At 44.7% G+C, this 25,226-nt stretch overlaps 2 protein-coding genes across 4 annotated transcripts; one reads left to right on the top strand and one right to left on the bottom strand.

The window, feature by feature from the left end:
• The first annotated feature begins 439 nt into the window (after nt 1-439).
• Nucleotides 440-3,471, top strand: LOC127765948 (probable pectinesterase 53). Its single transcript, XM_052290929.1, has 5 exons — nt 440-1,053; nt 1,138-1,330; nt 1,409-1,615; nt 2,464-2,699; nt 3,195-3,471. The coding sequence occupies exons 1-5, from the start codon at nt 683-685 to the stop codon at nt 3,340-3,342; spliced, it is 1,155 nt and encodes a 384-aa protein (XP_052146889.1). The 5' UTR covers nt 440-682; the 3' UTR covers nt 3,343-3,471.
• A 5,838-nt stretch (nt 3,472-9,309) lies between these two features.
• Nucleotides 9,310-13,067, bottom strand: LOC127764790 (protein IQ-DOMAIN 25-like). 3 transcript variants are annotated; one of them, XM_052289716.1, is made up of 5 exons: nt 12,698-13,067; nt 12,179-12,560; nt 11,476-11,804; nt 10,667-10,840; nt 9,310-10,560 (listed from the first exon to the last, which is right to left on the bottom strand). In XM_052289716.1, exons 3-5 carry the CDS (start codon nt 11,785-11,787, stop codon nt 9,910-9,912), a joined length of 1,137 nt encoding a protein of 378 aa, XP_052145676.1. In that variant the 5' UTR covers nt 11,788-11,804; nt 12,179-12,560; nt 12,698-13,067; the 3' UTR covers nt 9,310-9,909. The 3 variants fall into 3 exon arrangements, with proteins under 3 accessions (XP_052145676.1, XP_052145668.1, XP_052145684.1); XM_052289708.1 differs by having other exon boundaries at nt 11,915-12,560; nt 12,698-13,066; XM_052289724.1 differs by lacking the exon at nt 12,179-12,560.
• Nucleotides 13,068-25,226: the final 12,159 nt, after the last annotated feature.

The raw sequence follows: 25,226 nt of genomic DNA, 5'->3' as shown, positions 1-25,226 counted from the left end.
ACTTCATTTCCCCACGCACGCTGGCGTAGTTCATCCCAACGTCATGGCCGAACCGGGGACGGTACAAGAGTACCCCCTCCAACTAAAACAATATACCCATTCAATCACAAGGAGAAAATAACACTCTAATACACAAAACGAAGCAAGGACAACGTACCGAAGCCCCCAAAACGAACCGTATCCGCACTCGCGAGCCCAAGAAAATCCTCTGCTACGCTGCGAATTTAGCGCGCAGAAGTCGCCATCAGTCGCCGGGATGCGCGCGGGCTCGAGTCGCGCGACGCCAAGAGCAAGAGCACGAGAGCTGTGACGAACGCATGCATGCACGCGCGCGTACGTGGTGGGTACGGGCTCGCGTAGCTTGGGCGGCGCTGCCATGCCAACACGCGGCGCCAGCGACCAGCGCACCAACCGCACTTCCGCAGCTCGTGAACCCGCGGCCTTGCTCTCGTCTCGCCCTGGCGTACGTTGTTTGTGTCACGCTTCTCAAATCCCTTGGTGTTCTCCTCTTGTCCCTCCCTTGCCCCGTGAACCGTGATCGATCGGTCGGTAGAGCCGCGAGCTCCTTAAATTTCCCCCTCTCGTTTCGCCTGCCTCCATCACCGAACCCGCCCGGCCGCCACACACGCCTCTCCAGCTACCCGGCGCCCGTTCGAGTAGCCTGTAGGCGCGTGGCGTCGTAATGGCCGTGGCGCCCGTCCGGCTCGTGGCGTGCATTGTCGCCCTGGCCGCCGTGGCGCCGGGCGGAGTGGCGGGGCACACACGGGGCGTGCGGCCAGGGAGGGCGGCGGGGAAGCAGCAGCCGTCGTTCCCGGAGAACGCGACGCGGGTGGAGGCGATCGAGCGGCAGTTCATGGAGTGGGTACGGTACATGGGCGGGCTGGAGCACAGCACGGTCCACCACGCGCTCGCCCGGGCGTTCCCCTCCTACTCGCTCGTCGTCGACAAGAACCCGGCGTTCGGCGACTTCACCACCATCCAGGCCGCCGTCGACTCGCTCCCGATCATCAACCTCGTCCGCGTCGTCATCAAGGTCAACGCCGGCACCTACACGTACGTGCACGCGCGCGCATTGGGCCTCTGATCTTGTTGGTGCTTACGAGAGAGTACTGACCATGCACAACGACGATCTCGCAGGGAGAAGGTGAACATATCGCCGATGCGCGCGTTCATCACCCTCGAGGGCGCCGGCGCCGACAAGACGATCGTGCAGTGGGGTGACACGGCGGACAGTCCATCCGGCCGGGCGGGACGGCCGCTCGGCACATACAGCTCCGCGTCGTTCGCCGTGAACGCGCAGTACTTCCTCGCCAGGAACATCACTTTCAAGGTAACAAATCCACCGCCGTAATTCTGTCGGGGCTGTATGGCTTCGTTCTCCTCAATTCGCGGTCATGATATTGAGCAGAACACGTCGCCGGTGCCGAAGCCGGGGGCGTCGGGGAAGCAGGCGGTGGCGCTGCGGGTGTCGGCGGACAACGCGGCGTTCGTGGGGTGCAGGTTCCTGGGCGCGCAGGACACGCTGTACGATCACTCGGGCCGGCACTACTACAAGGAATGCTACATCGAAGGCTCCGTGGATTTCATCTTTGGCAATGCGCTTTCTCTGTTTGAGGTAACACTGTCTCCTCTGCTGTTCTCCCGTGAACCCTCCCCCCCCCCCCCTCCATTTTGTGCGAAATCACTACGTTGTGTTTTATGTCATTCTGTATCATACTGTCATATGTCATGCATGCGCCGAGGTGCAAATATGGAATTCATATGCAAATGTTTCGGGAAAGGTTCCCAGGCGTTAAATTTTTTTTTATCGCCATACAGTATACAGAGCAACCAAAACAGAGCACGTCAGAGTGGCATCCAAAAGTAGTGTTCCTTATAGGAGTGATCTGAAATTTACGCCAGTTTCCTAAAAAAAAAAATTACGCCAGCACGTTTAAGTACTACTAACACGAAGTACGAACCAGCTTAACTGGAGTTCTTTTCGTACGCCATGACGACTTGACATGTCGTTGTTAATTATGCGCTGACCAAATTAGGATGTACCGTGTCAATTCCCGTACATCCCCGTTTAAACACATCAAAGTACGTATTTTTAGCCTCGGTTTTCCTGGCGTGCACGCTGGACCATGTGTCACGTTTCAACCAACGCCAATGTAGCAACACGTGCACCTCGAAGCGGTTTGGTTCGGTGTTCGGCCCAGCACACCCCACAACTGACGCGACAACTAACCGCGTTCTCTTTGCCGGTGTCCGCTTCTGTTTCTGCCGCCGACCTCGCGGCTGGCCGCCGGCCCTACACCCACGGGCGTGCAGAGTGGGGGACGCTAATGAACAACCTCTCGTCGTATGCCTGCTAGGCTTGGCTGTTATTTGAGTTCCGTTATTTTGCACTTTTTTTTTCCTTTTGGCTTCGGTTCGATGCATGTGGTGATCGGAGGTATATGTGTATGCCCTGCACTGCAGGATTGCCACGTGCATGCGATCGCGCGGGACTACGGCGCGCTGACAGCGCAGAACCGGCAGAGCATGCTGGAGGACACGGGGTTCTCGTTCGTCAACTGCCGGGTGACGGGATCCGGCGCGCTCTACCTCGGCCGCGCCTGGGGCACCTTCTCCCGCGTCGTCTTCGCCTACACCTACATGGACGACATCATCATCCCCCGTGGCTGGTACAACTGGGGCGACCCCAACCGCGAGCTGTAAGACATCTCATCGCTCTCTCCGAACTTATCTGTGAAGCTGCTAGCCTGTTACGTGCGATCAGAGTGAAGTTTGTAGAAACAGTTTTGTATGTACAGAAGCAAAGTCACTTTAATTCCCTAGCCAACCGAAAGCCGCATCGGTGTTGCACTGTTGGTCTGTTGCTGTTTGCAAAAGCTCGGTGTAGCTAGGCGCATTGCCGTGTGCGCAGAGAAGAATCGTAGACATAGCTTCCATATCAATAATTTGCCAGTGCACGGGAAAAGGGAGAGCACTCTCCCCTTCTCGGTGCATGGCGTTGCACGGGTGCATCTCCCCCTTTTGATCTCTTTGGAACTGAATCATACAGCTTTTGAGATTCGATGCTCTGTTACTAAACAGGATCGGCAAAAGGCAGTGACAGTCTGACAGATATATCGGCAAAACTCAGTAGTTTCCTGATGCTGTACGCACCACTGACCGTTGTTGCTGTATTGCTCCTGCTGCTGTTGCAGGACGGTGTTCTACGGGCAGTACAAGTGCACGGGCCCCGGCGCGAGCTTCTCCGGCAGGGTGTCGTGGTCACGCGAGCTCACCGACGAGGAGGCCAAGCCCTTCATCTCGCTCACCTTCATCGACGGCACGGAATGGGTCAGGTTGTGAGAGATCGATCCATCGGTCGATCGAGTTCATTGTAGCACACTGCACACGGCATCATAGCGTCACACGATGTAAAAAGAAAAACAGACGAATATATATACAGATTCATTTGCAGTCTCGTTGGAGATTGTCTTCTTTCAGTTTGGTGTGAGTTTGGGTGCACCGGCTTGCATTTACTATCAGCTAGTAGCTGCGAGGCTCTCAGCATGTGGTGAGCGTGTACGGCGTTTCCTGATTCTCCACCGAAAGAAGGTAATTAGGCGGCTAGTAATCGGGGACTTATAAACGCCGCCGTACTATCGCACTCTCTTACCTAAACACGCGACTGCACCGTTCTATACTCGCGAGCCCTTGTTGGTGAGAAATCAAGTACTCAACTGGCACCACTGCCTGACGCGACAAAGTAATACAAGAGCAAAGCCAACGCTGCTATTAGAACTAGCAAGTTGCAACTCAACTAATCACGACTCGATTGAATGCTTAGGGAGCGTTCGTTCTAGTGAGTTAGGATGAGAAAGCACATCGTAAGTCCGTGTGCACGCTTACCAAACTACTGAACGGTACGTTTTTAATAAAAAAAATTCTATAGGAAAGTTGCTTTAAAAAATTATATTAATCCATTTTTAAAATTTAAAATAGTTTATACTCAATTAATCATACGCTAATGGCTCACCTCGTTTTACGTGTCTTTCCAATCTTCTCAATCCCCTATCCCTCGAACTCACCCTTAGTCGATTCATGGATGTAACAGATCGTATCACAGTATGGGCCTCTGACAAGAATTGTGGGCTACAGATGGGCTTTGTAATAGCCCAATAACGTAAACACTGCCAGCTACTGGTTTTCAGGCTCTATTGGCTATTTCAGTTAGCGTAATCATCTGTAGACTACCAATAAAATCAATAAAATCGATCATTTTAGTGCTTTACTAACCTGATTAGAGGTAAGGTTAGTTAGTATTTAGGTTATTATCCACTGTTCATTGGAAAAAGGTTTTTATATCGATTCAGATCATACCGCTTGGCTACTCGACGGCGCATCCTTCCGCTGCTGGTCCGGCAACTCATCCCGTCGGGTGCCGACGGCTCCGGTGGCTGCGTTCACAAGGCCGTTCTCTTCCCGCCTCTTCTTCGCCTCTATTTGTTGCCCGGTTTCAGATACGAACAGAGAATACTCTCTCCGTCTAAAAAAACAAACATACAATAATACAGTACAACAAATCTAAACATTAAGTTATTTTTTTGGAACGGAGGGAATATAGAAGACATGTAGTCGTTGGCAGAAAATTTCGTCCCTTATCGGCAAGCACATATCTCACCCGAAAATTTCGGGGTTTTCCATTTTCCAGAATTTGGTCAAAGTTTATTTAAATTCATTCAAAAATCATCAACTTTTCAAAAAAAAAAAATTGAAACTTCGGTTCCCCCACCCCAACCCGGGCCGCGCCAAAAATACAATTTCGAGATTGCTAACCCATGTCGTTGGTTAATCGTAAAGCATGTGCTTTGAATTATAACAGTGGGGACTCTATTAGATGTCTCGTAGTTTAGAGTTGTGCTCCATCTTTTTCATATTATAAGGCCTGGTTTAGTTCCCAATTTTTTTTCCCTAAAAATATCACATCGAATCTTTGGACATATGCATGGAGTATTAAATATAGATTAAAAAACTAATTGCACAGTTGGGGGAAATCGCGAGACGAATCTTTTGAGCCTAATTAGTGCATGATTAGTCATAAGTGCTACAGTAATCCACATGTGCTAATGACGGATTAATTAGTCTCAAAAGATTCGTCTCGCGGTTTCCAGACGAGTTATGAAATTAGTTTTTTTATTCGTGTCCAAAAACCCTTCCAACATCCGGTCAAACATCCGATGTGACACCCAAAAACATTCTTTTCGCGAACTAAACATGCCCTAAGTTATTTGACTTTTTTCTTAGTCAAAATTCTCTAAGTTTGATCAAACTTATAGAAAAAAATTAGCAATATCTACAACACCAAATTAGTTTTATTAATTAACATTAAATATGTTTGTTTTTTATTGCAAATCTTATTATATTTTTCTGTAAACATGGTCAAATCTAAAGAAATTTAACTAATAAAAAATAAAGTGACTTATAATATGAAACGGTGGGAGTATTCAATTGAAGCTGTTGAGCAAGAGAGTAGAAACTTAGCTATGATATAGCAGTAGCAGTAAAGGGCAGAGCTAGAGTATTCCCATGAACCGGGTCAAGAAAAAATTGTAGCTATACCTGACCTATTTTTACCATATGTACACCCCTCTCAATATAAATTTAGACACCCGTATTAGCTTAAACTTGATATAAAACAGAGTAAATTAAATAAGTGGCAACCCCTCTTTCTCGCTCTAGCTCCACCCGCTGCAGTTTACCACGTCAAGTTCAAACTTTTACCTTTATCTCTTGGTAAATTTTGGGTGTGTTTAGTTCACACCAAAACTGAAAGTTTGGTTGAAATTGAAACAATGTGATGTAAAAGTTGGAAGTTTATGTGTGTAGAAAAGTTTTGATGTGATGAAAAAGTTAGAAGTTTGAAGAAAAAATTTGAATCTAAACAAGAGCGGCTTTATAATGTTTAGTCCTGATTCTTTCCGCAGGCTGGAGATGGCCAACCAAAGAAATAAGCTATCTATCGCTAATCAGGTGTCGGCGACGGGCAGCGGCAACTATGCCAGCCACCTCCGCTCCTAGCTCTGTGTAGTGACGCCACCCCGCACCGCATGGTCGCCCTTGCGAGGCGCAAAACTTGGAGGGTTTCCAACTGATGTGTAAATTTAAAAATTATCATCTCATGTTTCTACTACCGTTACGTTAAATATAGTGATAGTACGAATAGGTCTTATCAATCAACCTATCTATTATATAATAAAAATTTATTAAACTTCCTATAAACGCTACTAGGCCGCCACGTGGCATCCTATAAACGCTCATAAGCCACCACGTGACACTATAATAAATTAGAGAAATTCTTAAAATGACACAACATCTAACCGTTGATTTTTTTTATTAAATTTAGTGGACCAATTATTTATAACCATTAGATTTATTAGAAAAAAAATCATCTCCTTATCCCTAGGCCCACTTCGGCCTGTTGGCAATTGCAAGTACGTACGTACTTCTGCTCAGAAAACCCACCTCCCTTTTCATCTATTTTTTCTTCTATTTTCGTGCTTTTAGAAAAGCATAATTTTAAGTCAAACAATTAACCAAATGTAACATCTAAATTAGAATACTAATATTTGATCCGCTTATATCGTTAGATATTTTACATTTAAAAACTTATATCCACTTTAATTCAACTTCAAAGAGAAATATGTCATATTAATTGGGGCTATATTTTCTAACTTTTATGTGCCATTTAAGCAATTATAAAATATAAAATATAATGATATATATTTTATCATCGTATATAACTTGGTAATAATTAAATTATATCTAATAAAAGTAAAATGAACATATCTTTGAGTAATATTAAAAAATAGTCCCCCCAAACATTGTAACACAATAAAAAGTACACATCTTATAAAAGCGCCTAAAATATTATGTCCTTCTCTTAAATCGGAAAAAATATACTCTTAAGATATTACGTTGTTCTCTTAAATAAGAGAAAATCCTAAAAATTCTAACAAGAAAACAAAACATTCGACCATCAGCTTCGACTTTAATATCTGACACATTATTTTAGTTTGTTAGATTAATTATTTAGAAAAAAAATCCCAAACCTCCATTCCTCCTTGCCCGTGTACAGCATGCGTCATTCTTCTCTCTATTTTCTATCTCCTTATCAACTGAAATGAAAATTATATATATGAAAAAAAACACAAATAAACCTCCATCTATTACTTATATCCCATTAGGTGTCTAACGACTTTCTACCAACTTAATTAATTTCACTTAACATGCATATGAGGGCTATGTACCTATACAAATTGGCCTTGATACTTTTAAAATGATTTTTTAGGAGATAAATAAATATTCATAAGAAAGATGATCATAGCATCCCATTACACATATGATCTATGAAGTCACTAATATTCATTTAGCAATATAGACAATAGGTTGAAAATAAAGGTGTGGCTGGTTGAACATTACACTGATAAGCATGTGAGGTGCACATAGGAATCTTAACAGTGAAACAACCTTGAGGTGGCCTTTACAATAAATCGAGTCAATTCCATATAAGAATTAAAGATCATGCCCTTTTTAAAAATTTTATGATAAATTCTGCTACAGTATATTGTAAAATCTTGACGCACAACAATCTAGAAATGTGTGTATTTGTTATAAGACACTCCACTTTAGTGATGATTCGCTAAACACACTATGACCATTACTTCAATATTTCTTGAGAGAATTTTAGAACGCATGCCTTTACCCCATGCCATGTTATAGGCACTTATATTTTCGTCCCAAATTGCAAAGATCAAATCATTTCAAGGATGATTCATAGAATGAAAATCTCAAAAAGAAAATATGAACATGAAATAAATTAAAAATTAAATAAATGTTGCTAGATTTAAAACCTATTCTAAATAGAAAAATTCAAATATCCTACTGGGGAGTTAAAATATCTAAATTTTCTTATAGGAACAACCTCCTTTGTTTCGACACAATATTTTCTCATCAATTCAAAACCGCATGTTCTCAAGTAATTTTATTTTTGAATTTATATGTTGCAATGGTAATTATAAGAAAATAACCAACGTTCAAAGGACACAAAATAAATTTAATTTTAGTTTAGAATATATTAAAAATATTTTAATAAAAAGCCACCCACACATAAATATTTATAATAAAATTTCATTTACATTATATAAGAAGCTGCCCACGTATACGCGGGCTACCTTTATAGTTGAATAAAAAAGAATCAACAATTTAGATTTATTTGTACTACTAGTAGATAACACTGTACTAGGATTCTTCGGTTAAGAGTTTGTTTTGACCCTGATTTTTCTTTGCATTTTGCAACAGACATCGAACATCGATAAGAGGTTGGTCGACTATATCATTATTAAGAAGGAATAACTGTTCTTCCTCCAACAGCTATCAAAATTAACTAGGGTAAGTGCCGGAGCGAGATATGAAAACGAAGAATGGAACAAAGGAATCAAGGGAGTGGACAAGTTATTTTGATTTTTGAAACATGTTTTATTCCGATCTTTCCTCTGTGCTGCATTAACCCGTGACTAGTATTAGCAGCAAGTAGCACTTAATGCCAAGTAAACGCCACCGTACTTAAAGTTCAGATCTAGATCTATCACCGGGAAAGAACAAAATCTCCATCCCTTGGTTTGGATCCGCCAATCAGCTGCAGAATATGCAACAAATGGACCAAAAATAAGAAGCAAAAACTTCATCGCTGAGCAGTAAACGTAGGACTAACACTTGGTATCCAAAAGGGTCGTTTCCAAACGAAAAAACTTGTCGGTTAATGTCCAATCCATGTACACAGAAGCAGAACAGTTCCGTTTAAACGACCTGCTCAGTCACGAGACGCCTTACCTAACAATGCAACGATATAGTTGTCTCCACGTCTTAAACAAAGCATTAAAGTACCTGAAATGTAAACATCCGGTTGGAATTGCACCGACCTCAATAGCCTCGAAGGGTAAAGATTGATGGCGTATCTGTATTACAGTAATAGTACAATTAACTGTATCGAAGGTTTATGAAACGACGAGCATATAAAAAAACAAGATATGTATATTGTATAGTACAATGCTCCTGTTGTTGGGAGCAATTTTTCCAAGATACGACCAACACAACTACTTCACTGCTCACAACTCAAGTGACAAAACCGTCAATGTGACTGGCGAGTATTACACTTGACCTTACTCCTAGACCCACCAGCTCGTGACTGTTAAGAAACGATAGGCGAACAAACGATAAAGAACAATAGATCAATCACAAAAGACACGAGATTTAACGTGGAAAACCCTTCCAAAATAGGAGAGAAAAAACCACGGGCGCCAGCCAGCAAAATATCTTCACTATATCTGAGGTGAGGTTACATCGCCACACGGCGGCTTACAAGAGGTATATATATAGTGGAACCCTAAAAAGGGATGATGATCCGTTAGCGCAAATGAATTTGGATCACAACTCAACAGTGACTGTTCCAAGAGTCTTGTAAACGTTCATGACCAAAGTACGAAATGAACGTGACAATGATAGCAACGGCTGCCGGATCATGAGACAGAACTTCTTATTTGAAACGAAGGATCGTGAGACAGAACTAGCTTGATGCTTCACATCAGTCGCTTGCTTGGGGTCTAGCCAATCCGAAGGACAACGTAGCACGCAACTACAGATTTTGTCTTCACTGAGGCAGTAAAAGAACTCCACAAGTGACAGGACTACTAAGGTCATTTGTTGGCTTAAGTAGAGAATTTCATTCCCTCATATGCCATAAAACATTTTCATTGATTCAAACTTGTATTATGCCTTGACCTAAGCACATTTGAATTAGTATGTACGAAATTTTGGAGACTCTAGATTTTGAGCACTAGTAACATGACATCCAAGGCAAAACAGTCTTGCATCTGGTCACCACATTCTGTCCAAGTAGTAATCTCTGGCCGCCTCGTCGCTGAGCTCCTCGGAGTAGCCGGGGCGGGAGTCCTCGGAGCACTCGAAGCAGAAGCCGCTGTCCTGCGTCGTCCGCGAGCACGATCTCCTCGACCTCGCTGGCGCCTCGGCGGCCTGTCGCTGCCTGGGCGCGCTCTGGCACCGCGTCCTCGCCGCTGACGAGGCCGTGCCGGCCATGTAGCGCGGGCTGCCGAGCGCGTCCCGGTGCGAGAGTCGCGCCCTCGCCATGCCGTCGACGCTCTTGTTGGCGGGCGAGCTGCCGTACGGCGGGGCGCCGAGGCGCGGGGTGTTGTGCGCCGTCTTGGCGTGCCGGGTGTCGCGCTCGTGGTGCTGGCTCCGATGGATCGACAGGCGTGGGGGCTGCTTGATGGAGATCGGCGACGAGCACGACAGCGGCGCCGGCGGCATGGGCGCTGGGGTGAGGCAGTCCGACGAGTGATCGCGGGAGTGCCGGATGGCTATCCGGGAGGACCGAGAGCGGCGGTGGCACGTGTCCATCTCGACGATCCGCGGGCTGCGCTCGTAGTTGGAGTCCGCGCTGTCGGAGAGCCTCCGGCGGTGCCCCGGCGTCGTCGTCTTCAACCGGGTCTCCTCCACAGAGATCCTCTCCTACACGTTGCAATAAAACGTACCAAACGAAACGATCAGATTCATTCTGCATTGGCTGCATTGCGAGATGGAATGCAAAAGCTTGACATATCGGCACGACCATCACCTGCTCCATGGATTTCCGGTAGGAAGCTCTCGTGGCGGCGCGGGAGGAGGCCTGCAGCCGCATGAGCGCCTGCAGCCTGTGCAGAGTCGTGGCAGCCTGCTTCCTCACGAGGTAGCCACGGACCAGAGCCTGCAGCTTGACGAGAGACCTGAGAGCGCGAAGCGCTTTCCTAGCCTGCGGTGTAAGATTCAAAAAATAAACAAACACAAATATTTCACTAAACAATTTGCATTAAAGAATCGCGGTTTAGGTGACAAGGCTTATGTCACGCTACGTAATTAACTGCTCTGACAGCAAACAGGAACTTTATTATAGGCAGAAGGTCACCGCTAACGCAGAGTAAACAATTGTGTAGCCGATCAACGTGCAGATTTTGTATGCAATGCAAGCAGAGTAAGAGAGCTACTCCAATAGTCTAGTAGACTAGTTCTAACGACCGGAGTATCCATTATTATGGAACGGAACATTAGAGGTAGTGACATCATATACAGGCATATAGCAATGCCTAGCCTACTTTACATACTAGTAGCCAAATAGAGTAACAAAAAAGAAGTAGAAGAATCTAACAAAAATACGGTGCAACTGTGCGAGCAGTGTGCAACTTCTGACTGACCAAAACTTTTCAAAGATAAAAAAAAAACGATGGATCTACACCGTCACAACTAACTTCTACTGTGCATTAGAACTCTGTCTCTCGCTCAAAAGAAAAAAAAATGAAGAAAGAAGACTGAGCAGCAGAGCCAACAAGAAACCATGAACAGATCAAGTTTGAAGAACATAGTCTGATATTCAGTATACGTGGATCATACCAGGTAGCCTCTGTAAGCTTTCTGGATCACCATGGCCGCCTTCTCCCGCCGAGCTATGGCATTTTCCACCTCGCCACAATGGCACGGCCGCCTCACTTCCGAAGGCTCTACTGCTACTGCGGCGACGGCGGCTAAGGCGGCCTCCGATGGCCGCCTGCCGCTGTCTACCCCACTCCTCCTGTGCTTCGCGAAGCTCCACCTGCTCTTCTCCTTCTCCGCCCCGTCGCTCACGGCGTGGTTCTCCTTGAGGCCTTTGTGTGCTTCCTTCCGGCCAGTCAGTAGCTTCTTGAGCCATCTAATGATACGACCCATGCCGCTATGATTCCTCTCTACAAACAAAAACACGAGAAAAAAGAGTAAGGAACGCGTCGCAACCAGATGAACAAATGTTACAGAGAGAGAAGCTGAGCAAGTGGTGCTGTGGTGGGGTAGTACTAACTTCAGAAGAAGCAAATGTGAAGAAAGAGCTTCTGGCCGGACAAGCGAAGGAGAAGAGGCCTAGAGCAAGAAACGCTGCATAAAGCTTTTCTCTTGTACCGTAGCCCAGGGCTCCCGGCAGAAAAGGAATGGCGAATTGTACGTGCAATCCAGGACCGAGAGACTTAAAAAAGAAATCCCAAACGCGATTCTCGGAAAGGCACGGGATTAAAGCGAGAGACTTTGCAGGACAAGCAGCATGCAGCGAAAAGAAGCAGGAAATTACAGGAAACGGCGAAGTTTACGGCGACGACCGGAGGAGGAACTCTCGGAGAAAACTCTGCCACCTCTCTGCAGCGATCAGTACGTCCCCCAAACCGTCAAAATTCAACTCTAGCGGCAGCGGCGGCGGCGAAAGAGCGGAGCGGATATGCGGGCGAAGGGATTAGGCCCGGGCGAACTTGACGCGTGGGTTGCAGCGGCGCACCAGCTCATGAGAAAGATTCCCCCCAAGAATCACACGGAGAGGGAAGCCAACAAACGCGCTAGCCAAGGAGACCAACTCATAGTCCCCCCCGGTTACTAGCTAGCGTACAGCGCCGCGGCCACTCCAGGACGAAGCGGCGGCGCCCCCACTAGCAGCTTAGCTCGATCCCCCCTCCCCACCCCTGCACGAGTAAAACGACGATCGGTGCAAGAAACAACAAAGCTTGTGCAGCAGAGGCAAGTAGGTAGTACACGGCAACCATCGGATCCCCGCAAGGGATCAAGATGGATCGGGGGATATGGTAGTAAGCTTTTGTACCCGTGGGGTCGTACGGCAGGGCGGCGCGGCGGGGACGGCGGCTCGATCAGCTTTACGCCGTGGCGCCGAGCGGAGCGAGCAGTCCAGCACGTCGCCGACGCTGCTGACACGGATCAGCCCAGCTTCTTCTTATTCTACACCATGCAGTGCCTGGCCCCATGTCTGTCTGAAACCTCTGATCATGCACAGCACAGGGAAGTCCTCTCTGCTAGAGTAGAGAAGATATACTGTACTGTAGATGAGTAGGAGTAAAATATTGCCGCCTGCTGGATGATCATCGATGGCGTGGACACCGAACAATAGTATACGCAATATTTGCTGAATACACAGTACTTGTTCTCGGTAAGGTGTGGTGCAGTACTCCTACTCGTTTCTTCCCTGGCGTCACGAGACAGTTCGCAGGACTCGGCTCAATAGGATCCTCTCGTTAGAGTACATACTCTCTCCGGCCTAAAAAAAGACAAACCCTGGGTTTTTTTTTCCAACTTTAACTGTTCATCTTATATGAATTTTTTTTATAATTCGTATTTTCATTGTTGTTAAATGATAAAACATGATTAATATTTTATACGTGACTTGTCTTTTTAATTTTTTCATAATTTTTTTAAATAAGACGGACGGTTAAATGTTGGACACGGAAAGCAGAGTTTGTCTCTCCTTTTTTTTTTTTTTTTACGGAGGGAGTATACTCATACTACAGTACAGTACAGAGGATCCTCCTAATTAGAAGCAGCAGAGGTAGGTACCGGGTGCTGGGCGTGTCCTCTCGGTGCTCCCTTGCGCGGTGTCACAGTGCACCAGAACGGAGCAGGTATCCTGCCTCTTGCGGGACAATGGGAGATTGGGAGATGGGGAGGGCTCTACAGCGTCACGACTTACGCGCCGGCGCTGCCATTGTCACTGCTCGTTGCTCAACGGCGATGTGTTGGCTATCGATTGGGATCAGGTGCAGTCACTATTTTTTTTAAAAGGGTAAAAGCTTTACCTCGTATATTAATAGAGATGGAGAAAAAACCGATCAAAACATGTAAAGGGGAAGAGGTGCAGTCACTATGAGCCACTGCAACTTTTAGCTGTTTGAACCTGAAATGCTTTATCCCGTTTTTTATCTCAGCTGTCTAAAGTTTAAGAGAAATCAAATGCAGTTTATAACGAAAATGCATGAATACTTCACTTCAATAATATTTTTGCACAACTGTACATAACACTGACAAACGAGCTAGTTATTTTAACTTTTCTCCATAATCAGGAATAATGCATCCACTGAGTTAAAAAGATGCTAAAAATCTTCTCAAAAATTAGCGCGAAGCTTCTATTGATAACATGTAAAGAAAATACTCCCTCCGTCCCATTTTAAGTGCAACTATAAATTTTCACACTCAACTTTTATCATCTGTCTTATTTGAAAATTTTTACAATTAGTATTTTGGTTGTTATGAGATGATGAAATATGAATAGTACTTTACTCGTGACTTATGTTTTTAATTTTTTTCAAAAGATTTTCAAATAAGACGGTCGGTTAAAGTTGGGTGTGGAAAATCGTGGCTGCACTTAAAATGGGACGGAGGGAGTAATAATAACTAGTATGGTGACCCGCACAGATTACGTGGGTAGCATTCTTTTTTCTCATATAATGGCGCCGGCATATATATTTCCATATTTTATTATTAAAATATATTAAAATAGCAACATAACTTTTAAATTATGCACTAACTGGACCAAACTAACTAATGTGTACTCTCTTCGTCCCAAAAAGAAACAACCTAGTAGAAGATGTAACCCCTCTTGTCCACATACATTGTCCTAGGAGGGGTCACATTCCCTCCTAGGTTAATTCTTTTTGGACGGAGGGAGTAATGTTTATATTGTACTATATATGTGTGATAGTTATTAATTATTTTTTAACTCCAATCTTCTTTTAAACATCTAAAAAAGTATTAATAGTGGCGGAGTTGACGGTGCCATCAAGCCCGGGTGACTAATAATGTCTTTCGGTGATCGATTATAGGTGCCAATTGCTAACGAGAGTGAAGATGGCGGAGCCTGGGCGGTCGCCCAACCTGGCCATGAAGTGGCTCCGCCACCGAGTATTAAGCTTCTCCCCAAATGAAAAAAAAAAGTGTGCAAGTATTACACTTTGAATTGGAGGAAAAACATAGGAATTTTAGAGGATTTTAATCCTATAGGAAAATTTCCTATGAAGCCCTTTGAAATAAAGGATTGAATCCTATCCAATCCTTTAAAAATCCTATGGAATGGACAATCCTATAGAGATTTTGGAGGAAATTTAGCAAGAGCTTCAACCTCTTGGTAAATTTCCTTTGAGTCTATCTCTCTCATCCAATTCCTGTGTTTTTCTTGCGGTTCAATCAAACGGCCATTCCTGTGTTTTTTCTGTGTTTTGCAATCCTCTATTTTACACTTACATTTCTATCAAAATCATACGTTTTTCCTATTCCTACGTTTTCTCAATCCTGCCAATCAAAGGGGTGAAAGAACTAAGGGCCCCTTTGAATCACAGGAATGAAAAAACAGAGGAATAGGAAAAACATAGGATTCTGACAGAAATGTAAGTGTAAAACAGAGGATTGTAAACACAGGGAAAATATAGGAATGACCGTTTGATTGGATCACAGGAAAAACACAGGAATTTGAGGAGAGATAAAGACTCAAATGATTTCTTCCGTGAGGTTCTACCTCTTGTTAAAATTCCTCCAAAACTTGTATGGGAAGAGGCATTCCATAGGAATTTCATAGGATTCCATAGGGTTCATTCCTTTGATTCAAAGGGCTTTGTAGGAAAAATTCCTATAGGGATGAAATCCTCTAAGGGCCCCTTTGAATCACAGGAATGAGAAAACATAGGAATAGGAAAAACATAGGATTTTGATAGGAATGTAAGTGTAAAACAGAAGATTGCAAAACATATGAAAAACAGAGGAATGGTCGTTTGATTGGACCGCAGGAAAAACGTAGGAATTAGAGGAGAGATAAAGACTCAAAGGAAAGTTTCCAAGAGGTTTTACCTCTTGTTAGAATTCCTCTAAAACTTGCATGGTATTAGGCAATCTATAGGATTTTCATAGGATTACATAAGATCCATTCATTTGATTCAAAGAGCTATATAGGAAAAATTCCTATATGAATGAAATCCTCTAGGCTCCTTTGATTTGGAGGAAAATCATAGGAATTTTGAAGGATTTCAATCCTATAGGAAAATTTCCTATGAAGCCCTTTGAAACAAAGGATTGAATCCAATCCAATCCTTTGAAATTCCTATGGAATGGACAATCCTATAGAGATTTTGAAGGAAATTTAGCAAGAGCTTCAACCTCTTGGAAACTTTCCTTTGAGTCTATCTCTCTCATCCAATTCCTGCGTTTTTCCTGTGGTTCAATCAAACGTTCATTCCTATGTTTTTCCTGCATTTTGCAATCCTCTGTTTTACACTTGCATTCCTATCAAAATCCTGTGTTTTTCCTATTCCTACGTTTTCTCAATCCTGCGATTCAAAGGAGCCCTAAAATTTCTATGAATTTCCTTTGAATCAAATGGGGCCTAAAATTCCTATGAATTTCCTTTGAATCAAATGGGGCCTAAAATTCCTATGAATTTCCTTTGAATCAAATGGGGCCTAAAAGAGGGAGGAGAAATTAAATCCTGAACGTTCCTTCCCAGATGGATGGTTGGATCAGTGGCTACTGCCAATCCGTTGGGTACACGGCTACTACACATCAGTCTTCCGTAATCAGTCGGAGTATCTAATCAAGAGGATAGAGTTGCGTGGCTACTCCACAAGCCTACAACGACTGTGGAAATGTAGTAGTGCTACCTCGTTTGATCCACCAGCACCAATGTGGGCATTCTCGATCGGTTCCATGTGGGCTGTTGCCTCCGGACTTCCATCGATAGATTGGGTAGGATAACGACCTCACCTCACTATCGTTTGTACTGTCATTTGATCCATTTATTCCGGTAAAATTTAGTTTCCGATCAAGGTTTCCCGAGATTGGTCTACTGTTGTCAGGACATATCGACGCATTGTGCCACTGGCCAACCATGGGGAGCCTTTGATTGCACGAAATCTTATGAGTAACTCAGCCCACTGTCTCCCGAAAATATTACAAGCTGTTCCAACTTTCAACCCTGATGGCGCAAAAATATCAGTAAACTGCACGTAAAATATTCAGGTACAAAATTGCAAACGTAGTTGAAGATTACCAAGTGCCTGCGTCTTTTTTACTACTGCTGTCAGTACTGTCAGTAACGGATTAACAGCCTTCAACTACAAATTAGAGTGTGTTTAGTTGGGGAAAAAGAATTTTTGGGTGTCACGAACGTTTGACCGGATATCGGAAGGGATTTTCAGACACGAATGAAAAAACTAATTTCAGAACTCGCCTGGAAACCGCGAGACGAATCTTTTGAGACTAATTAAGCCTTCATTAGTACATGCGGGTTACTGTAGTACTTATGGCTAATCACGGACTAATTAGGCTTAAAAGATTCGTCTCGCGATTTCCCCCATAACTGTGTAATTAGTTTTTCTTTTTTATCTATATTTAATGCTTCATGTATGTGTCCAAAGATTCGACGTGATGTTTTTAGGAAAAATTTTTAGGGAACTAAACAGGCCCTTAATGGTTTGTGTTGACTTGCCTCCTTGCCTGTTGTCATACCAGTATGAAGTACTACTCCATATGCTAGTTCTAACTGCCATATGTTACGAATAGCATGGAATCAGTATAACTGCTATACTACTTTCATATTGAAAAGTTTGTGTAGTAAGTACAACTGTGCAAGTACGCTGACGACTATTCGGTGTTAAATATGCCAATCCAGACTCCACTGTACTCCTCCAATCGGCGTTCATTCCAAATGGAGCAGACGGTACTTAATAATGTATAATGTTTGCTAAAATTAGAACAAACATTTCTCTGGGCCGGTCAGAGACATAAGGCTTTTTTTAACGGTTGATGATATTAAAGAAGTTATAAAAATTACAACCCCTGATGTTGCAATAAATAGAAATACAAGATTTGCCATTAAATAAAAAAATTCCACATCTGGGAATACTAAATAAATGCGAGCAAACGATCTACCAAGCTGACGAACTCTTGTGCGCGAAAAATAAAGGAAGGAGTGTCAGCCACCATTTAATCATATTGGCATGTTCCTTTAGCAAATAAGCAAACCGATGCAACCAAATAAGTCAGGCGACCCGAACTCTAAAGACAACGCTCCGATCACTATTGGGGAGGGTCTCTTCCCCGGTCTGTAACCCTTTTTAGTTTTGGGTTACAAACCAAGACACCTATCTTTAGTTCCAGTTAAAATAACTAGGAGTAAAGATAAATCTTTAATCCCGATCAGTAACATTAGAGATGGTAGCGCCATCTTTACTCCGGTTAGGCTTTTTTTCTTTTTTTATCCTTGGTTTTTTTTGTTGCTTGCATTTATTGTCACCCTCAAATTCCAACAAATCATCCACAATTTACAAGTCCATCCACAAAATCATCGATAATCCACAAGTCATTCACAAAATCATCTCAAGTCTGAAATAAACTACAACAAAATTTACAAATTGTTTCAAAAATGAAAAATAAAATCACAAAACACAGGCGGCCCGCCATGTGCCGCCTCCCGCCACCCGGCCTCCCATCCCGTCGGATCTGGCGGAGGGGAGGCCACCCGGCCATGCGCCGCCTCCCATCCCACCGTCACTGCCGCTTTGGCGGTCCAGCCGCTGCCCGGCCACCACTAGAGGAGAGGCCGCCACACGCCTGCCGCCTCGTGCGCCGCCGCGGTGGCTTCCGCCGGGCTGCCGCCCACTGTCGCTGTCGTCGGAGGAGGGAGTAGGGCGAGGAGAGAGGGGAAGGGGAGGAAGGGGAGGAGGTGAAGGAGAGAAAATGATAGGGGAGGAGATGGAGAGGATGAGAGGGAAGGAGAGGATGAGAGGGGAGGAGGAGGGGATAAGGATGAGGCACAGCTAGCGCGCGCGGCTCGGGGCATGGATTTTCACATTTTTTTTTATTTTAGTCCCGATCGGTATAAACAACTGGGACTAAAGATGGATCTTTAGTTCCAGTTGGTAACACCAACCGGGATTAAAGATAAAAAAATATCCGTCGGTTTTCAAACCGTGACTAAAGATATTTTTAATCCCGGTTCTTACTTAAACCGGGACTAATGTGATTTTTGCGTGATTCAGCAAAGATCATTTCTCCAGTAGTGGATTGATTTGTCGAGGATCTTGCCAAAGAAATAACCACAAAGATATATGAAGAGGAAAAACTTTAAAAAACCTTAATTAACTCCAAATAAATCAGAGACACAAGGCTGTTTAATTTCCCGTGCTCTTGTCTTTGAAAGTTTTCTCTGAGCTTCGACTTCGTCATTTTTTTTCAGACATCTTATACAAAAGCAATTCATTCTTGCGTTGTAAAGAAGACATCCCTTTATATTTAGTTTTTTACTGATAGATTACCTAGTACTACCTCCGTCCCAAAATAAGTGCAGCCATGAGTTTCCGCGTCCAACTTTAATCGTCCGTCTTATTTAAAATTTTTTTATAATTAATATTTTTATTGTTATAAGATGATAAAACATAAATAATACTTTACTCGTGACTTATGTTTTTATTTTTTTTCAACTTTTTTTAAATAAGACGAATGATTAAAGTTGGGCGCGGAAAACCATAGCTGCACTTATTTTGGGAGTAGTACCCAGCGCTTAGGCCTGTTAGTCTCCAAATTTTTTTCCCAAAAACATCACATCGAATCTTTGAACACATGTATAGAGCATTAAATATATATTTAAAAAACTAATTATACAGTTAGAGGGGAATAGCGGGAGGAATCTTTTGAGCCTAATTAGTCCATGATTAGCTATAAGTGCTACAGTAACCCACGTAAACTAATGACGGATAAACTAGGCTCAAAAGATTCGTCTCGTGGTTTCCAGGCAAGTGATGAAATTAGTTTTTTCATTCGTGTCCGAAAATCCCTTTCGACATCCGACCAAATATTGTGACATCCAAATATTTTCTTTCCGCGAACTAAATATGCCCTTACATATATAGGACAAATGCCATGCCCTTTTCGCAAAATTACAACGAAATGATAATGAAACGTAGATATGGTCATGGTCACCGCCTATGATATGGTCATATCGCACGGTAGCACTGACACGCATGGCCGAATCTGCAGCTCGCACACTTCTTTCAATTATTCTTATCTACGTTCTTAATATCCGTGCTAGCTAAAATATACCTACTCCCTCCGTCCAAAATATAGCTATTTCTAGCACAGTGTCTTGTCCTAAAATAAAGTTATTTCTTCACCTACCTCCTCTCAACCAATCACAACCATTCTTCTTCACCTACTTTCTTTTTTCAACCAATCACACACTTCCTCTAATCATTCTCACATACTTTATGAATACCCGTGCCAATCTCAAAAATAGCTTTATTTTAGGACGGAGGAAGTACATTTTAAGATGGATGAAGTACTGTATACTCCTAATACTCCCTCCGTCCCAAAAAAAAGACAAAACCTGGTTTCCGTACCCAACGTTTGACCGTCCGTCTTATTTGAAAAAATTATAAAAAAAATTTAAAAAGACAAGTCACGCATAAAATATTAATCATGTTTTATCATATAACAACAATAAAAATATGAATTATAAAAAAACTTTATATAAGACGGACAGTCAAAGTTAGATACAGAAATCCAGGGTTTGCTTTTTTAGACGGAGGGAGTTCTATGTAGTAACTGGCCAGTGACCACTGGTACATAGTACGTACCCAGCTACAGTTTATCGGACGCTGGCAAGCACGAGCGACAAGACGGCCGCTGTAGAATCTACAGTACTCACTTGACAGGCCAGTCGTAGTCGGTCGCAGCACCGCCGTGCGGTTGTGTCCGAGTCCGAACGGAGAAACCACATGTGCACTTGGGACTGGAGCACGTCTGCACTTGCCTGCTGGCATTGTGGAGCGCCGAGCGCAACGGAACCATCAACCATCACAGCCGAATGCCCTGTAGCTCCTTCAAAAAAATTTCGTCTCTTGGAAGCTACTGTAACTCTGAAAGGCTTATAGTTCAGACTCCCAGGCCGTCTTTAGTTCCATGCCTATTTTTTTTCGTATACAGATACACATTTAAAGTATTAAAAATAGTCTAATAACAAAATAAATTACATAATCTACCTATAAACTGCGAGGCGAATTTAGCCTAATTAATCTGTCATTAGCAAATATTTACTGTAGTACCATATTATCAAATCATGGTGTAATTAGACTCATAATATTCGTCTCGTAATTCACATGCAAACTATAAAATTAGTTTTTTTTTCACATTTAATGTTCTATACATGTGTCCAAATATTTAATGTGACAGAATTTTTGAAAGTTTGAATGGAACTAAACACAGCCTCAGTCACTCAGAACATATACTACAGTTTTGGTAAAAAAAAAATGTATACTACAATTAGTCCGTCCACTGTAGACCAAACGTACTCCGTATCATTTATCCATCACTGACGAGCTCACAACAGAAGTTATCAATCGTCCTGTATGTACATATATCGTACAATTCGGATCCTCTAACACATATAATACTATAATTTTCAACTAATAATATAGTTAATACTCCCTCCATTTTAAAATATAAGACACAACCATCTTAACCCAAAGACCAAAAAATAGTTATTACTCATCTTGTACTTTGGATCATCCTAATAAATATAATGCATGCATCCAATAGAGTTAGAGAATGTGAGAGTAAATGATTTTAAAAAGTAGTAATGTAATGGAGAATATGTCATATTTAATGACATACATGCATGCATGCCTTATATTATAGAATATATAAAAAAAAGTGGTTGTGCCTTATATTATGGAATGGAGGGAGTACCCGCTAAAACAACTAAAGATTAAAGATTTAGATTCAGTGGGGTGTTCCGCCTTCACATCCACACTTGCACTCGATGTATATGCTCGCAAGAAACTACTTTCTCCATTTCATATTATAAGACTTTTTAGCATTGTACATATTCATATATATATTAATATATATATATTAATGAATCTAGACATATATATGTACTTAGATTTATTAATATCTATAGAAATATGGACAATGCTAGAAAGTTTTATAACCTAAAACCATATATATGTTAATGAATTTAGACATATATATGTGTTTAGATTTATTAACATCTATAGAAATATGGTCTAGAAAGTTTTATAACCTGAAACCATATACTCCCTATCTTGGCAGCGGTGTGCATTCCCTATCTCACCGAGGTAAGTCGTCGAATGGGATTCGTTGTGCAGTTTATGTATGGAGCCTATTTGAAGCTACATTTAGTGTTATAGTGTGGACTATTTAATTAGAACCTGAAGTCTATATGGCACTTGAGGTCTGGCTAGCGTGTGTCATGACATGCACTGCTCTTGCCCATAGCGTGGAGAGATGGTGGACAAATGCAAAAGCCAACAATTAATCACTCCCTTTCGGTACGTAAAACCAGCGGTGGTGCATATATACTAGCATGACAAATTTTCTGGTCGATGTTGTCATGTTGATGTCCATGTGCCTTGGAGGTTTTTCCCTATGTGCTATTAAGAAATATGGTGCCTATCTCTGTACCATTAAAAAGTTCGAGCCTCCCTCTATACCATCGTCGAACTTTATCGCGTCCTCCACATCATTCCGTTTATTTTTTTTTGGTAACGGTGGATAACGGCGCAACCAAATGACTTAGTTGCCCTTGGCTGAAGATGTCATTTGATGAAGTTTGTTTCCTTCTTTGCCATTCCGAGGGCAGCCATTCGACGGCGCAGTCGGCGACCGGGGCGAGGCGAGGTGCGGCGGCACGGCCAGCGACCGGGCCGAGGCGACGGCTCCGTGGTGCCCTGGCTGGGGCGGCGGCGGCCTGGAGGTGGTCCTGCGGCGTAGGGGAAAGGGGTCGGCGCGGCGACGAGGCTAGGTGCGGCGGCGCGGTGCCCCGGCTGGGTGGCGGCCGGGCGCCGGTCGGGCCTGCGGCGTGTTTAGGGTTGTACGCACCGGTGCTGTCACGCCGGACTCGTCGAGGAGGGGCTCCAGCAACTCAACGCCATGCCGGAATCTCGCATCGAGCACTACGGCTGCGTCGCCGATATGCTCAGCCGCGCCGGGAGACTAGACGAGGCAGAGGAGCTCATCGCGCTGCTCGCCGCCTGCCGCGCGCATGGCGACGTCGAGCGCACCGAGCGGGTGATGCGACGGCGCGTGGCCGACGCTGACGCATGTCGAACACGTACGCGTTCGCGTTGAATGGCCGGCATGGTGAGGCGGTCAAGGTGAGGAGGCAGATGAGGAGAAGCGAGATCGACAAGGTCCCTGGCTGCAGCCTCATCGAGATCGACGGCGTCGTGCACGAATTCAAAGCAATCCCAGCAAATTCCATCCGGTAAAAACACAAGATTCAGAACAGATTATCCGATTGGTTGATTGATTGATTAATGTAGACAACAAGATTCATAGAACCAAAGATGCATGTCGACGGCCGGTCTCTCAACGTCCTCCATGTCCTCCTCGCGGACGAACACCACCTAGTCCAGCATCGACGACGAGCCGCCGGCCGCCGCCGCCACTCCGTAGTGGTCGTGGTTTTCGGTGCCGGAGACGGCGGCCTCGTCGGCAGGGACGAAGACGCCGGTCTCGTGGTCGGGCACCCACGCGTCCTCTGGCCGCCCTCCACCGTCTCGTCCTGGAGCACCTCCACATATGTATCTGTCTTGTTGTGTGGCAACGGTGGCGCGGGCGTCCAGCGGCCGTCTTGTCGTGGGCGAACGGCGGCGCGGTACCCCGGCGTGGCGCCGCGGGCGTCCAGCGGCTTCGGACACGCTTGGCTGGGCACCAGCCGGGAGCTCGGAAGTGAGGAGGACCCGGATGATGTGGAGAGAGCGGAATCGAGGGAGAAGAGAGAGTGAAAGGGCAAGAGGGACATTGTTCCTCCCCGGACCCACATGTCAGAGCTGCCAAACAGTTAGATCCAAACAGAATAGCGACAGAATGGGGTGGAGGGCGCGATAAAGTTCGACGATGGCACAGAGAAAGGCTCAAACTTTTTAGTGGCACCGAGGCAGGCACCATCTTTCTTAATAGCATATAGAAAAAAACCTCTGTGCCTTGTGGGGTGCAGCCTTGCAGGTAAAATACCGTTCCAGCGTGCACGGCACAAGATGGCCAGACACTGGGTACATACCAGGTAAATTCTCGTACATGCATGTGGCCCTTGGCACCCTTCGGCAGTCAGCTAGAGCGCTCTCCGATGATAAACTTTTAACGCACGTAGCCAGTTGAGTTGAATGCTCAACTGCTCATGTTGGCGTCGGCATGCACCACCACCCACGGCGGCCTGCATTAACGCATGTTGCACGCGCTCCACTCCAATTCTTCGCTACACGGTGCGAGCCCCCCAGCATGCCACACCACTGTAGAAGTGTAGAGTGGACTGTAGAGATCTCCCACCGGCGCCGCTCCAGCACAGAGATCCTGCACATGCGGACAGAAGCGGAAGCGGCACCAGTGGCAGTGGCAGTAATGGGACTGAAAGGCGCAATGAAACCGATCGGCCGTTACGCATATGGTGATATATACTGATACGGATGGCCGATCCCTACCTAGCCCTCCCATCGTTCCGATCCGCGCCACAAAAGCAGTCAAACGCAGGTGCCGACGTGCCTTACGTAGGCCGTAGGCGACGCGAGCCATGGGTGTTGCCGTGTTGGGTGCCATGCCCATGCCCTGCCCTGCGCCGCTCGCCGTACGCGTGTGCTTGGCGTCTGCAGGGAAGCAAAGCGACGGCCGGAGGACGGGCTGTTTCTGAGCCGGGCCTCTGCTACCTGCCGCCGTGGCATGCAGTTGCGCAGCGCAGTACGGGTTGGCGGGCGAGGTGGGCCTGTTATTGGCATGTTGAGAGCAAGTATAATACCAACTGAAATACCGGGCGATAGGACTGCCACGTTGGATAGGATGACAAGCTGGCACCGAGAAGGAATGAGAGAGAAGGTAAGTTGGCGATTACACTGTCACCGGACTGCACACACAATTCAAGAAAAAGTGATCCTTACTGCAATACGTTGAGAGTAGTCATGGTTGAGAAAGAAAGAATATAATAATATTTATATGAAAAGGTCGTAAAATTTATAGACTACTTACCGTACGTGTTGGCTTTTAGATCGACGGTAACCAAGGTGGAAATAAATTTAAGCCACCGATGGGCGCTACTATTAAACCTGCTCTGATGGATGCACGCGGGCCTACTACTCCACTACTCCTGATGTGCTCTCGTAATCGTTCGTACGCTGGTTGAGTGGGCGCTTCTTCTGCAGTTCTGCGTCAGGAAGTACTCCCGTACGTGCACCACACGCTAGCAGCTGGAGTGTGCAGTTGTGCACTGCGCCTATACGGGATGGAAACCTGGAGAGGGCGGGGCCACATATACTTCTGCCTGCAGTATCAGTTCTGCTGGTGTTGGT

This window comes from Oryza glaberrima, chromosome 1, assembly GCF_000147395.1.
Source record: "Oryza glaberrima chromosome 1, OglaRS2, whole genome shotgun sequence".
NCBI lineage: Eukaryota > Viridiplantae > Streptophyta > Magnoliopsida > Poales > Poaceae > Oryza > Oryza glaberrima.
This window is presented reverse-complemented; position numbering and strand designations above follow the sequence as displayed.

Bases quoted from the DNA above. Each gene is read 5' to 3' on its own strand.
- LOC127764790 (XM_052289716.1), bottom strand. From the start codon at position 11,787: ATGGGTCGTATCATTAGATGGCTCAAGAAGCTACTGACTGGCCGGAAG. The intron at 10,841-11,475 runs GTATGATCCACG...CTTACACCGCAG, and splicing joins AAGCTTACAGAGGCTACCTG to GCTAGGAAAGCGCTTCGCGC. The intron at 10,561-10,666 runs GTGATGGTCGTG...TGCAACGTGTAG, and splicing joins ACCGGAAATCCATGGAGCAG to GAGAGGATCTCTGTGGAGGA.
- LOC127765948 (XM_052290929.1), top strand. From the start codon at position 683: ATGGCCGTGGCGCCCGTCCGGCTCGTGGCGTGCATTGTCGCCCTGGCC. The intron at 1,054-1,137 runs GTACGTGCACGC...ACGATCTCGCAG, and splicing joins GTCAACGCCGGCACCTACAC to GGAGAAGGTGAACATATCGC. The intron at 1,616-2,463 runs GTAACACTGTCT...CCTGCACTGCAG, and splicing joins ATGCGCTTTCTCTGTTTGAG to GATTGCCACGTGCATGCGAT.